Here is a 15,348-nt window from a genome sequence, read left to right on the forward strand (position 1 = left end):
TTTTTAGCAACAGCATGTGGCTATCTCTTCTCTACATGTCCCTGTCTCTGCTTACGTGTAATTTTCTCCTCTTTGTGTCTTGTGGCTCTGTGCGTTCCATTATTAATTTAATACCAACCTCAGCCTCTTCTTATACATAGTCTTGTATCTGACCTCAAATAAAGAATAAACACACATAACATCAAATCTAATCTCCTCTGCTTCATCTTTCTTTTTTCTGTCTTTATGTCTTCAAAGATTGGTATGTCTGAAGTTAGAGATACTCCGGTTAAATTGTTTGGCTGGACAATCACATCTGTCTCTCATGATCCACTCTCGTCTTCGTCCCCTGTTCTCCCCGATTCTTCCTCATCTTCTTCTTCTTCACCATCACTTGGACCACACAAGGTATGTTTCAAGAAATGCTATAAGTTGACTCTTTTCTCTAGTCTTGATAAGTTTTTAAACTAGTTCATGATGTTTAAATTCTAATTCTGTTTCTTCCAAATTTTTTCAGATGCATGACCAATCTGCTACTGACAATACAAGTCTTAAGATATCATTAGATCTTGACAAGGAGTCCAAAGAAACATCTGAGAACAGCGATGACCAACACAGCGAGATTACAACTACTACAACATCGGAAGAAGAGAAATCAGCTGAACTGAAGAAACCAGACAAGATTCTTCCGTGTCCGAGATGCAACAGCGGAAACACCAAGTTCTGTTACTACAACAACTACAACGTTAACCAGCCACGTCACTTCTGTAGAAACTGCCAGAGGTATTGGACTGCTGGTGGATCCATGAGGACCGTCCCCGTTGGTTCAGGCCGTCGCAAGAACAAGGGATGGGTTTCTTCAGACCATTACCTGCACATTACTTCCGATGATTCTGACAATTACAATAGCTCCTCAACGAAGATCCTAAGCTTTGAGTCTTCGGACTCTTTGGTTACTGAGAATACTAAGCATCAATCAAGGGATGCGAAGATAAACGCTGACTTTGTTTCACAAGAAGTCAACAACTTCCAAGGGTTTCCTCCTCCGCAAGCAACATCCCCTGTTTCGCCTCTTTTGCCTTACCAATACCCTCCTAACCCTAGTTTCTACCACATGCCCGTCTACTGGGGCTGCGTAGTACCGGTTTGGTCAACCTTAGAGCCTTCCACATGTCTTGGGAAAAGGACAAGAGACGAAGCTTCACATGAAACTGCTAGAGATGCTTCTATAAGACCAAGATTGGTTTCAGAATCCCAAAGTATCAACAATGAAGCAACTAAAGCTACGGAGAACCATCTGTGGTATCCGGTATCGATGAAACATGAGAAGACAGAGCAATATAACTTCTTCAATAATGGATCTGAAAGAAAGAGCAGCAACGAGAGGTTTGTGCCTAAAACGTATCTTAGCCTTCAAGCAAACCCTGCAGCCATGGCAAGATCTATGAACTTCAGGGAAAGCATGTAAAACGGTGACGAGATACTAATATAGAATAGCCCTACGTTATGATCATCTTTGTATAATGATTGTTACCTAGTAGATATCTTTGTTGTGTGGTGAAACTGCAGATAACTTTTAATACTTTATCTTATTTAGTTATTTATATGCCACAATCCCCATTTTTGTACACTATCCTAACGGATGGACATACTGAAAGATAATCTCTTCTTTTGGTAAATGTGGCTATTATATAATCTCTTCTTTTGGAGTATAAATTAGTTAGAAACAAAATGAATAAAGGAAAAAACATGAGTGTGAATTTTCATGTAAAGGAGAAAAACCAGAGAATCTTAACTTTCAGTCCTTGGTACAGAAACAGAATCCATCTGATTGGCACAAAAGAAAAAGCTAAAGGAGAAGCATAAAGTCACTTTCTTTGGAAACAATAGTCTCTTCATTTGCGTCAAAAAAAAATAGAAAACTCTTTATCACTTTACTTTGGGATAATGACTAAATATGGGAAAGAAAAAAGAAAAGGTTAATTATTAAAATAGTTTATATAAATGGTTTGAAAATTACTAAAAAAACATTTTGTTATTCGACAACTACTAAACACGCCGACGTCGTTCCTCTCTGCTACTCGGAAACGCTTGGAACACGTCCTGGAAGGTTTTGGGCCTAATAAATCAATTGCAAGGCCCAATGAGCATATTGAAAGAGTCCAACCAATGTTGAACACTCATACGTTACGAATTGAACACCGTCTTGTTTTGGTGATGGAACAACAGCAAGCTTACCGTTTTGGTGATCATATCCAACACCAACAAAATTTCAACCCAAAATAAAAAGAATATAAATTTTCAAGAATTAGCTTCTATCTAGAAAAAGAAAAGAAAAGAAGAAGGGCATGTGTGTGGGTCCGCGTGACATGAAAGAGAGGTACATAGGTAAGAAAGATAAGCTTGAAGAGTTTGGGAAAACGGTTTGGAAAGAAGAAACAAATGCAATGTGTGTGTGTGATTTGGTGAGCATGTTTCATGTTTGGCCTTTCTGTTGCACAATCTCTGCCTCATTCTTTGCAACTTCCTCTTCTCTTAATTACGCATCTTCTTCGTATCTTTAATACTACTACACTCTTTTAATTTCACTTTTCTCTATCTCTCGTTGTTATTCTCATCACACATATATCTTTACAATATTTCACGTCACTTCATCATAAACGAATCACCTTTTTTTTTTTTAGTGACAATCTCTCTTGTTAATATTTATCAAAGAGGTACTAAAAACGATAATTTATCCGATGTTACACTAGACAACAACAACAACATACAGATTAGTAATTAACGTAAACACATGGATAAAGACTTGAATCTTAGTTTGTTTGCTTTCTAGCTATTGCAGCTAACTTCATGCTTCCTTTTTCTGTAACCAAAATAATCACTTTTCTTTAACTGATTAAAATGTTCAAGATTCACTCCCCCGTCCCCAAGCCAAGGAAATCGAAAAAATGTGGTTCCTTCTTAGCCTTCTCGACCACCTCTTCATCTACCGCTTCCGTTCCTATCCAATTCATCGGCTCATCTGGGTCCGCTTTCTCTTGGCTCCTAGGATCAATGTACGGAAAATTGTATAAGGCGTCTGACGTGGCACCAACGTTATCGCCCACCATCATTTGGTTGCCAAACATACTCACAACCATGGGAGTGTCAATGCTCTCATAACCTGAACGTCAATAGATACACCACAAACAATATAAAACAAGAAAATTTAATTATACTAAAAAGAGTTGAAACAAAATGGAAGAGGAGGAAGAGCAATAGACTACCTTGAAAGCAATGGAAAGGCAACACAAGCTGGTTATGGTCACTCGTGATAGGGGCATTATTAACCAGGTGATGAGCCAAATTGAACTCGGGGAAAGGCTGAGCGAAGTAATGATTAGTGGAAAGAAAAGAGTGGTAATTAGGGTTAGGGTTAGGATGATGAGTAGTAGTGAGGTGAGATTTAAGGGGATTATTGTTCATAAGCTTCCTTCTACGGTAGGCGGAGGAGTGTTCTCTATACTTACGAGCCATGATAACATGCCAATGGTTCTTAACAGAATTATCAGTTCTACCAGGGAAAAGCCTCGCAATCATTGCCCATTTGTTACCATAAATCCTATGTGCTTGCATCAGCCTCTCTTCTTCCTCCTCAGTGAAAGCTCTTCGGTTTATCCTCGGATCCAATTGGTTAAACCACCGTAGTCTACAGCTCTTCCCTGTAAACCAACAATCAAAATCAAATTAATAAGCTCACATCTTTGATTTTGTGAATTGTGACACAGATTGGACCTAGAAAACCGATTAATTTTTATTTTTTTTTATTTAAGATTTGATTTTATCACCGGGTCTTTAGAAATTAAAGCTTAAATCATAGACTGACCAAGATGGGTCAAACACATTTGATGAAATTTTGAAGACACTTTTTTAAAAAATTGTACTTACCGGATCTTCCTTGAAGCTTTTCAGCTATGAGGTTCCAGTTTTGTGGTCCATAAATGGAGACAAGCTCTTTGAGTTTAACATCTTCAGCTGGTCTCCAATGTCCTCTCCCCAAGGTCGACGGTTTTGAAGATGAAGAAGACCAAGACTGACCACTATCTGTTGTCTCCTTCTTAGCACTCTCGCTGTTACTAAAATTAGGGTTATGATTATTACTCTCTTCTTCGTTAGCTGCTATGTCTCCAAGGGGACTCTTCTTCAAGATTTCGAATTCATGACTTGTGTTGCAGTGACGATGATGATGATTCTGATTAATATTAATGTCGTTGAAAGGGAAGTCCCAAGAAGAAGAAGAAGCTCTTCTTGCGTCGATCTCATCCATCCACAGTTGTTTTTCCGTTATAAACATGGAGGAGTTGTTGTGGACAGAGGAAGAAAGGAGAAGAGAAGTGTAATTGTTGAGATATGAAAGAGATGTCACGTCAGCTTTTAGACTATTACCATCGGAGGAGAAAGACTTATGTGAGTTCATTTGCGTATTATATATACAAGTACGTATATGTGTGTCATAATTATTTTATTATTTATTTATAAAAATAACAGAATATCTTTTATATATAATGGTGTGTTTGTTACGTATGGCTTTAGGTATGTGCGTGTATGTACATGTCGCGACCGTGTTTTCTGACGACTGTTAAAAAGGGTTATGGACCGTTGTCACGGACTGATTCAAACGCCATAGTTATTTGCATTTATACATTACTATTATAATTTATATTGTATAGACACCACTGTAATAAGTAAGTACATGTGTATTATCGATATTCGATTTTGCTGTCGACTGTTATTAAAATGTTTTCAGGTGTACCTACGTCCATACTTCATAGAAGAAGTTCAAAAAGTTTCTCTGATATCAGTCACATATTAAATTTCAATATAGTTAAGATTTTGTTAACAGTTAAGTTTTACAGGTTTTACTACAAGACCATAGATTGGTAATAATAATAATAAGTAAGAAATGAGTATATTCGAGTTTGGACTGTAACTCCCATATAAAATTTTCCTTTTCCTATGAATATTTATCTTTAATTTATACATGTACGTATGTAAGATATTACTTCCTCTTTAAATGGGAAACCAATGGATTATGATTTATGACAAGACAAATTAATGTGGTGAGTGTCGACCAAAAAAACAGTTAATGTGGTGAGTATATTAGTGGACGAATCCCAAATGAATCCTACCGTTATTAGGTGAAATTTTCTCCTCTACTAATTTTTTTTTTTTTTTTTTTGGACAACTTCCTCTACTAATCAATGCATGTTTTATAGGTGCGAAGTGAAAAATAATAGTAAAAGCTAATGAGATGAAAGAAAAAAAGCTGAAGCAGAACTAAGTACTAACTACCTAAAAAGGATGAAGGCAAAAGAGAGTTTACCATTGGGGAATGAGTTGTGTCTCTTCTTAGCACAACCGAATTCTCGGACAGTTTTTTTTAATTTTTTCACTTCCATTTTCCTTAAACTTTACCTTTTTCTCTCTTAACCATCGCTTCTGTAATCTTCCCACATGTCTCTCTTTCCTTTACTTTTTTCCTATAGCTACCATTTTGTTTATGTGAAACCCTCTATTAATTAAAAAAAAATTAACCTCAATCTTTTCTCTTAATCGATATTCCCATTTTCTCCATGTCATGTGTATGTTTTTTTTGTAGCATGCAATCTCATGAACTTTTACTAACCACACATCCAACCCTAGATATCTCACATAAGATATATATATAAGCACTGTGGCCGTGTGGATGAGGATCATATACAGTCAAAAAGTAAATAAATAATCTTGTAAGACCTTTTCGTATTTGACCAGAAACCCCAATTGGCAGACGTAACCATTAAATATGGGATAAATTTTAATATCAGATTCAAAAGGCTTTCAGAGCTGTACGATCCTCTGCACAGAGATTAACCGAACGCACTATAAACTCTCTTTTTCTCTTCTCATGTTTTTTTAATCGGTCAATCACTTTGAAATACATATTAATATTATATATGAAACATTTAATTTTATGAAACAGAAGTTATGTACCTTTTATTAAATTAAATTAGTTGTTTTGCAAAACCCCCATTTGTAGGAAGAAATATTATTATTATTTCTTATCGTTTAAATTGGTGTAAAGTGTAAACACACTAATATGTTATTTATTTGTTTGTCAAAAAAAAAAAAAAACTAATATGTTATTTGTAAGAAGACTTAACTAACCCAACTGGCAAGATCTTGCTAAGGACGTGGGGGCTTCCGGATTTGCTTCTTGTTTTGTTCTGTGCGAATCAATCTTGCTACTTTGCTTAGTAGACTAGTACTAGATTCGGTTCATCCGTCTAAATTTGTATATTTTAAAAAACATATTTACCCATGGATTCAATGTTTACATAATCTTTGAAAAAAGTAAAGAGAAAATTTAACTTGGGTAAAGGATTATGAGGTTACCGCAGTGTGGTTTGTCTTAGCGAGTGAATGACTGAATAAGCAACTACAATACTCTCGAAACAGATGTATGAAAAGCTCATATAATTGCTTACCATTTCTTTAAATTACTAGTTTACTATTTTAATCTAAGGGACCAAAATGATTGGAGGTCATCATAAAGTAGATTGCGATCTCATGGTCAATCCTTTTCAGGTGNTGGGATAAATTTTAATATCAGATTCAAAAGGCTTTCAGAGCTGTACGATCCTCTGCACAGAGATTAACCGAACGCACTATAAACTCTCTTTTTCTCTTCTCATGTTTTTTTAATCGGTCAATCACTTTGAAATACATATTAATATTATATATGAAACATTTAATTTTATGAAACAGAAGTTATGTACCTTTTATTAAATTAAATTAGTTGTTTTGCAAAACCCCCATTTGTAGGAAGAAATATTATTATTATTTCTTATCGTTTAAATTGGTGTAAAGTGTAAACACACTAATATGTTATTTATTTGTTTGTCAAAAAAAAAAAAAAACTAATATGTTATTTGTAAGAAGACTTAACTAACCCAACTGGCAAGATCTTGCTAAGGACGTGGGGGCTTCCGGATTTGCTTCTTGTTTTGTTCTGTGCGAATCAATCTTGCTACTTTGCTTAGTAGACTAGTACTAGATTCGGTTCATCCGTCTAAATTTGTATATTTTAAAAAACATATTTACCCATGGATTCAATGTTTACATAATCTTTGAAAAAAGTAAAGAGAAAATTTAACTTGGGTAAAGGATTATGAGGTTACCGCAGTGTGGTTTGTCTTAGCGAGTGAATGACTGAATAAGCAACTACAATACTCTCGAAACAGATGTATGAAAAGCTCATATAATTGCTTACCATTTCTTTAAATTACTAGTTTACTATTTTAATCTAAGGGACCAAAATGATTGGAGGTCATCATAAAGTAGATTGCGATCTCATGGTCAATCCTTTTCAGGTGNCTCCATGTCATGTGTATGTTTTTTTTGTAGCATGCAATCTCATGAACTTTTACTAACCACACATCCAACCCTAGATATCTCACATAAGATATATATATAAGCACTGTGGCCGTGTGGATGAGGATCATATACAGTCAAAAAGTAAATAAATAATCTTGTAAGACCTTTTCGTATTTGACCAGAAACCCCAATTGGCAGACGTAACCATTAAATATGGGATAAATTTTAATATCAGATTCAAAAGGCTTTCAGAGCTGTACGATCCTCTGCACAGAGATTAACCGAACGCACTATAAACTCTCTTTTTCTCTTCTCATGTTTTTTTAATCGGTCAATCACTTTGAAATACATATTAATATTATATATGAAACATTTAATTTTATGAAACAGAAGTTATGTACCTTTTATTAAATTAAATTAGTTGTTTTGCAAAACCCCCATTTGTAGGAAGAAATATTATTATTATTTCTTATCGTTTAAATTGGTGTAAAGTGTAAACACACTAATATGTTATTTATTTGTTTGTCAAAAAAAAAAAAAAACTAATATGTTATTTGTAAGAAGACTTAACTAACCCAACTGGCAAGATCTTGCTAAGGACGTGGGGGCTTCCGGATTTGCTTCTTGTTTTGTTCTGTGCGAATCAATCTTGCTACTTTGCTTAGTAGACTAGTACTAGATTCGGTTCATCCGTCTAAATTTGTATATTTTAAAAAACATATTTACCCATGGATTCAATGTTTACATAATCTTTGAAAAAAGTAAAGAGAAAATTTAACTTGGGTAAAGGATTATGAGGTTACCGCAGTGTGGTTTGTCTTAGCGAGTGAATGACTGAATAAGCAACTACAATACTCTCGAAACAGATGTATGAAAAGCTCATATAATTGCTTACCATTTCTTTAAATTACTAGTTTACTATTTTAATCTAAGGGACCAAAATGATTGGAGGTCATCATAAAGTAGATTGCGATCTCATGGTCAATCCTTTTCAGGTGAGTAAATTAGTCTACGGTCCAAACTCTAATTTTATTTTATTTTTTCATTAAAAAACTCTAATTAATATACCCATTTTCTACATAGCGTTAAACGTTTATTCAGTCTGCCACCAAAATACATCAAATGTATATGATTTCATTCACTAAACCGCTGCAACTAATCCAAAGCTCAAATTTACTCATCCGACTTAATCTATATTTTATTTTCTCGGCCATTCTTTGACATCCTAGCCCAACCCTCCGTTCAAACTTCACCTAATTCACTTTAACTATTTCGGTCGGCTTAGAAGTTTCTATAACCGTAATTATTTCCAGTGAACTATTTGGTTCATATTTGTAATAAACTTATAATATCCTCTTGTGCGATTATGTTATAAGTTGTACGTTTGATCAGGTTCATGTCTACTAAGTTCAAAATCGTTTCCAAGAGGACGCTTGTGAAAGAGTTTTTTTTTACGTGGCATTGACGTGTCTTTGATGGGATTAGTTATCTTACACTAAGACAAAAACAAATATTTTCCATATATACATTTTTCTTTTCACCAAACAAGAGTTCTTTTTTCTAAAATATTTTAGATGTCTTCAATACTAGTTTTCAATGGCTCAATGCAAGTAAACATTGAAAACTAAAATTCGTTTCAATGGAAAGAAAAATTATTTATATTACCTTTGCCTTAATAACTATTGGTAATTGCTAATGAAAGGTGGAGATGATGAACACGTGCATATTAAGAATAACATAGGATCCAATTCAATTCACAGGAGAAGTCTTTTCTCTTCAACTGTGATGCGTCCCCATGGCCCGATTTTGGCGTGTGATGTCGCACAAACATCACGTGTATTCTCCTTATTGTACTACACACACGCACAATCACCATAAATCTATCGAACAATCACGAACACTAAGGGAATGAATATACTTGCTTAGAAAAAAGAAACTGTAGAACAAAACAAAATCAAACTAATTAATTTGGGTTTCGTCTGTGATATAAATGACAAGGTTAAGTGTGCAATTTTAGGAAATACAGGATTAGATCACCAAAATATGTCATTCAATGTACATATATCTGAGAGGCTAGCTATTTCAGATGTTAATCAACTGAATTATTTAAGTATATTAAAGCTGTTTGCAACATTTTTTTTTTTTTAAGTTTGGATGTTTAATAACAACGGAGAGTTGAGACGCTTTACCTACTGTATATTTGCAACTGTTTCATATAACATAGTATTATAAAATATAGTGTTAATTTTGTTTTCTTTTGACCAGCAGTATTAATTATGAAGATATGTAATAACTGAGAAAAAAGAAGAAGTATAATACTAGTTTTTATACGTGATTCTGCGCAAATACATACTGTATGTTAATCAGTTAAGTGGTTTGGTTTGGGTGTAAAGATATTTTTTGTAGTAGTTAATGCAAAATGGATCGGATTTGGTGATAAAAAAAATAGGAGGAGAAAAACTAGTGAGCTAGGGAAACAGAAATGAACAAGAAAGTGAAAGAAAGTGAGAGTAATGAAAGGAAGTGGAGAGACAGAGAGGATAAATGGTGGGAACAGATCACGAAGACACACACAAACTCATACTGTTTTTGGAGTTTCCAAAAAGAGATGACGTGAAAGGTAACCAAACAGTAAAGTCTATATCTCCCAATTTTCAAAGATGAATGAATCAATGACCCATCTAATCTCATAGCCTCCTTTGCCCCTATATCTATTTTCACATCCACCAATAAAGTTTGTCTTAAATTCTACCCTCTTTCTTTAACCTCATTCGTATTTTTGGTTACAATCACACTACTTCTTGTTTCTATAACCGGACTTGGTTCTCCTAGAATTATAACTTAAACGGTCCTTTAGAGGTTTCAACTCCATATGGTATTTTTATGTATATATGATTTTCCGGACCAAAGCTCTGATCATTATAAACATATATTAAAACTCTCGTGTTTGTAACGTTAAAAGTTAAAACAACTTATAGTCTTACACACAAAAAGAAGAAAAACAGTGAATAATAAATATTTGATAAATTGGTTAACAGTCGGTTCTAAACAATTTTATATGAAGGTGGGGATGACCCGAGCTGAGATCATGCCTATAAAATAAGACCCTGTTGAACTTGGTACGAAAATTTTCTGTGTATATATTTTAAAATTATATGGAAGGACAATAATGAAGAAACAAATTGATGGTGAAATAAAATAAAATAACTAAAGTTAAATTATATATAGTATTAAAGAATAAAAACGAAGGAATGTGACAAGTAGTGGGGCGTAAGGGAGCAGCAGAAGACAAAGGCTAATCCATGAGATTCTGTTAGGTGTGTTCCCTTGACAGAGCCATATTTTGAATCCTTCTCTTGCTCTAATAAAAATTCATAACCCTACCAATTAAATAGTTACGACATCCAACTCATGGGTTCGTCTAATTTTGTCTTGAATATTTGGTCGAGTTTTATTGCATGATTTTTTTGGTCCGAGCGGTTTAAATTATGAAGCTATGAAATCATTATTATGGAGGTATTTAAAACATTAATAGTGTAAGACCATCTTTATAGGGAGAACACCAAGGGTGTTCTAAGCCCAAAAAAATTAAAAAATAATGAATAGTGGGTTTAGAACACTTTTTTAGTTCTTGATGTATAACTGTTTTTGGTTCAGTTCTAAGCTGACGTGGCAAGCTGTGAATGGATACAATTTTTTGCAAACAATTTTTCACAAATTAAAAGAGGATTTGATTGAGAATATATGAAATAAATTTAGACATTAAACTATGTATTAATTAAATAAAATGTTTGTGTGCTTTAATTAAGTAATATGTTTTTTCTTTATCTTTAATGTTTTTTTGTTTCATAAAAATTTGGTATTGGATTTTGAATTTTAGTAAAAGTTTTATAAGTATGCAATTTAAATGTTAATTTATAAGTTTTTATAATTGTAATATGTTTAAGAATATTATATTATTAAATTTTATTATCTTAAACATGTTCTCCCAATAACTAACTTCTTAACAAAAGATCTAAACTACTGATCTTACATTATTTTCATAATATTTTTACTCTAAAAACACCCAAAGTATTCCCTTATAATATTTTTCCTTTAAATATATAGATTTTGGCATGTGCCAGAGGTGCTAGAGCACAGAGTCCATTCAAATTTTTGTTTTTTTTCTTCACTAAAAAGGGTCCAAAAAATTTTACTTCAGAAAACATAAGGAAAAGGGCCCTTTTTCAATTTTCCAGCTCAGGGACCTCAATAATCTTGAGCCGGCCCTGAGTCACACGAGGAATTAAGTTCTAACGATGAAGAGAATCTTCTAACGATCATAATTTCTAGTATTGTGCTAAACGGTCTTCTTGCTTTCAATACGAGATGCAAAGCAGAAAGCGTACAAATAAATATACGTACACATGAGTCTGATCTCTCATGCATTATGTATACATGCATAATAGTAATGGAAACTTTGGTGATGCATGTCGTATGGGTATTCAGGCTGCGTCTTAACCGAAGTCCGTTAAGAGTGTCTCATTTAAAGGATTTAAAGAAAGGACAAAAAAGTACTCTTTGCATGATAATATTTGTTAAATCTTTGAAAAGTAATGGGTGTAAGTATGGGTAAGTTGTCAGAAACCTAATGCAAAGACCCACTTCTTATTGTTTAAAGGACACTTACCTGCCCCACCCTCACATGCTTTAATGCTCCGATCCCTTCTTCGATCTGTTCAACGCAAGGAAACATAATCTAACACGAGTTGGCTAACGTTCACATTATCATATACATCTCTAATAAATAACTCAACGTCCATACCAACATAATCTTACCAGTAAATAAAATTATCTGCCCGTTTCTTTACTTGCGATACATAATCTTATTAATGTATAAAGCATGTCAACTTTGAAGCCAAGTAAAGAAAATTTGGATTTGGAGCCACAACCGTAAATATATTTCATTTTAAGGTCATATATTTTCTAAAGATTTTTGAGTTTGGTTAGCGAATCTGCTCACAAGTGGTTTGTTTGAGTCTTTGTTAGTCACCATTTTTTAAAAAACATTGAATACATATACCCAGCTACATATACCAAATCTTGATTAATAGAGCCACTCGCCACATATACATTGTGACTGGTTTTTAAACAAATACATTCTTTTAATTTACCAAAGATTTCTCTATATGAAACGCTGGCCGGTGGTAAAGTTCACTCCTAACAATAAATCTATCGGCAACAACATTGTTTGCAAATTTCACATTTAAATATGTAACTCGTTTTGTGCATTGTCCTCTAATACAGATGGGACCACACCATGATTAAAAAGTCCATAACAAACTAGTAGAATGCGTACGTATGGAATATTAACTCTAACACCAAAATAAGAAAGAAAGCAATTGGAAAAGGTCACTTTAAGTAAGAATCTTAAAAAGTGAAAGAAATGGAGACAAAACAATAGTTGTGAATAGAGAGAGAGAGAGAGAGTAGTGGTGAAATTGGTGATGTGTGTCACAGCTCAGCAAGTATAACGCTAGCAATAAGCAAGCTGAACCTCAGCAGCAAAATTTACAGATCCAAATCGAGAGAGTTGAATAGGCAAGGAGAGGTCTATGGGTTGTAGCTAACCTGACCCTCTGATGAATCCAGAAGGTATGGATGATTCAGTATTTGAAGGACAGGTGATGCTACAGCCATCTATGACAATAGAGCTGTGCGTACCCAAAGAGCTTCGAACAGTAAATCCCATCAGATATTTGTTCATGGAATCAAGACTAATTTAATGCCTTTTTCGCAAAATCCAATAATTAATGCACCAATGCTCATGATGGACCTAAATAACCTATTTAATATAATAAAAAGGGACCTATAATGTATAAATAAACAAAGACAGAAGTAATGTTCAAAACTTCAAAGTCAAAGTCAGACTCAGATTTATCCAAGTGGTAAAAGCGACTGGATGTGACGGGTTTGGTAAACTGTTATTATTGATAGGGTTATACTGATCACCTTCATCAAATGGCAATATCCATTGAAGAAAAACATTATTTAAAAAATAAAAAAAAACAATAATGCGAATCTTGAATATTCATAATTCTAGACGTGGACATAACAGTATAAATGAATATTCGATTCACAAAATTTTGAAAACAAACTCTCAGCATTTTTTTGTATTATACACAAAAATGTAACAAACAATGATTTTGACGTACCTGTCTGTGACATTCATCCCTTCAGGAAAATTTTCATTGTTTTCATAAAACTGTTAAGCTTTTTTTTTTCGTACGTATAAAAAACAAAAACCACTCACAAAAATTATTAGCTTATGGTGCACACTGTACGACACTATTCGTGACCAACAAATTGTATTAACTCAATTAATATTATTAAAATATACATACTGTTTCGTTGTATTGGGAAGCTGCACATTCAAACGAATTATTCACAACTGTTCATGGCGTACACTTCATAACTCCTCTCTTTGGAAAATCTAGATATCCTACTCCAAGCATCTAAGTTCTCTTGATCTTGTTACTAATATTGACTCATCATTTCCATTTTATGTGTGGTTTTTCTTTGTTATAAAAACATTTCTTCGTCAAACTTTTTTTTTTTGGTCAAACTTGTTTGACCAAAAAAAAAAAAAACATTTCTTCGTATATTATACCTTCTCTCCTACTCTCGTTAGCTCACTCAAGTTTTTTTTTGGTGTAAAGCTCACTCAAGTTTAATTCGGAATTGTTGGAAATTGATTTGTAATACAATTTTTTTTCGTTTGTTATACAAATTTATTTTAGGAATCAAAGATATACACATTTTATACGTTAGTACATGTGCCATTTAAACTGTGAGTGAAATCTTTTGAATCAAAAGTCAATCTTTCTATGAAAAATTATTCTAAACACACAACCTTAAAATTTGAAAGAGACGCGATGTAGGGGAAGAAAAAAATGAAAATAGAAAGAAAAGCAGACAAGATGAATATGCAGGTGCGAGTGTGACCACCAAGAGGCAACACAGTATTTGATTATCAAGGATGACAAATGTAAGAGAAAGTGAAAAAGAACAAAGGTCCACGGTTTATTGTCTTGGATGTTTACTATTTTTTCTAAATGGGCTTTGGACCAACTTCACTCTGATCTCAGGATGTAATGGAATGGGTTTTCCAAAGTTTTGAATTTATTTTGTCCCAATAAATAAGCAACGCAAACATTTGATGAAATAAATAGAAGATCCATATTTTCACCAGTAATATAAATTTTTCTGAAATTATAGCAACTATCATTTGATGTTTGCACGGTTGGTCAATTAATCTCAAGGAACATGATATAATTTCTTTCAATTATTCTTTGATGTTCATATAAAAAGTTGGGTCACAAAAAATAGTTGAGAAAGAGTATTTAAAAGAAAAAATGAAAAATGAAAAATTAAGTCAATTGTGTTTAGTTTTAATTTAGTAGTTAGTTTCCACTTTGTAAAACAAAACTGAACTGATAAAATCACTCTTGTGTTTAATATGTGAAATTTTAAACTAGATGTTAATTTCATTCCGATTATTAAACCTTATTAATTAGAGAGTTTTGCTATTTTGCATATCTAGTAGTTGTATATTTTACAGAGGTAACTTCTAAGGGCATGTTTATAGGGAGATCAGGTGAGGGTGATCTTAGGGAAGAAATATTGTTAAAAAATTGTAAGATCAGGTCTTAAGATCTTTTGTTAAGATGTGAGTTATTGGGAGAACAGATATAAGATCTTAAGATTTAATAATATAATATTATATTAGAAATATAAAAATGTTTAATAAATACAAAGACTAATGTTTAATATATAATTCAAGAATGTTCAAAACTATTTAATAATGTAATGTTTATTAATATTTTTATTAAACATATTACAATTTTAAAAATTTATAAAATAATATTTTAATTGCAAAATTATAAAACTTTTATTAAAATTAAAAAAAAATAACAAACATATTACTTAATTAATTAA

General features: G+C 33.0%; 2 protein-coding genes and 1 pseudogene across 2 annotated transcripts; 1 reads left to right on the forward strand and 2 right to left on the reverse strand.

The window, feature by feature from the left end:
* LOC104756857 (dof zinc finger protein DOF1.3-like) lies at positions 155-1,739 on the forward strand. The gene is made up of 2 exons (XM_010479509.2): positions 155-387; positions 497-1,739. The coding sequence occupies exons 1-2, from the start codon at positions 226-228 to the stop codon at positions 1,445-1,447; spliced, it is 1,113 nt and encodes a 370-aa protein (XP_010477811.1). The 5' UTR covers positions 155-225; the 3' UTR covers positions 1,448-1,739.
* Positions 2,706-4,397, reverse strand: LOC104756858 (snRNA-activating protein complex subunit 4 homolog). The gene is made up of 3 exons (XM_010479511.2): positions 3,907-4,397; positions 3,246-3,680; positions 2,706-3,142 (listed from the first exon to the last, which is right to left on the reverse strand). Exons 1-3 carry the CDS (start codon positions 4,310-4,312, stop codon positions 2,892-2,894), a joined length of 1,092 nt encoding a protein of 363 aa, XP_010477813.1. The 5' UTR covers positions 4,313-4,397; the 3' UTR covers positions 2,706-2,891.
* Positions 12,872-13,050, reverse strand: LOC109130195 (annotated as a pseudogene).

The sequence above is a fragment of the Camelina sativa genome, chromosome 17, assembly GCF_000633955.1.
Source record: "Camelina sativa cultivar DH55 chromosome 17, Cs, whole genome shotgun sequence".
Classification (NCBI taxonomy): domain Eukaryota; kingdom Viridiplantae; phylum Streptophyta; class Magnoliopsida; order Brassicales; family Brassicaceae; genus Camelina; species Camelina sativa.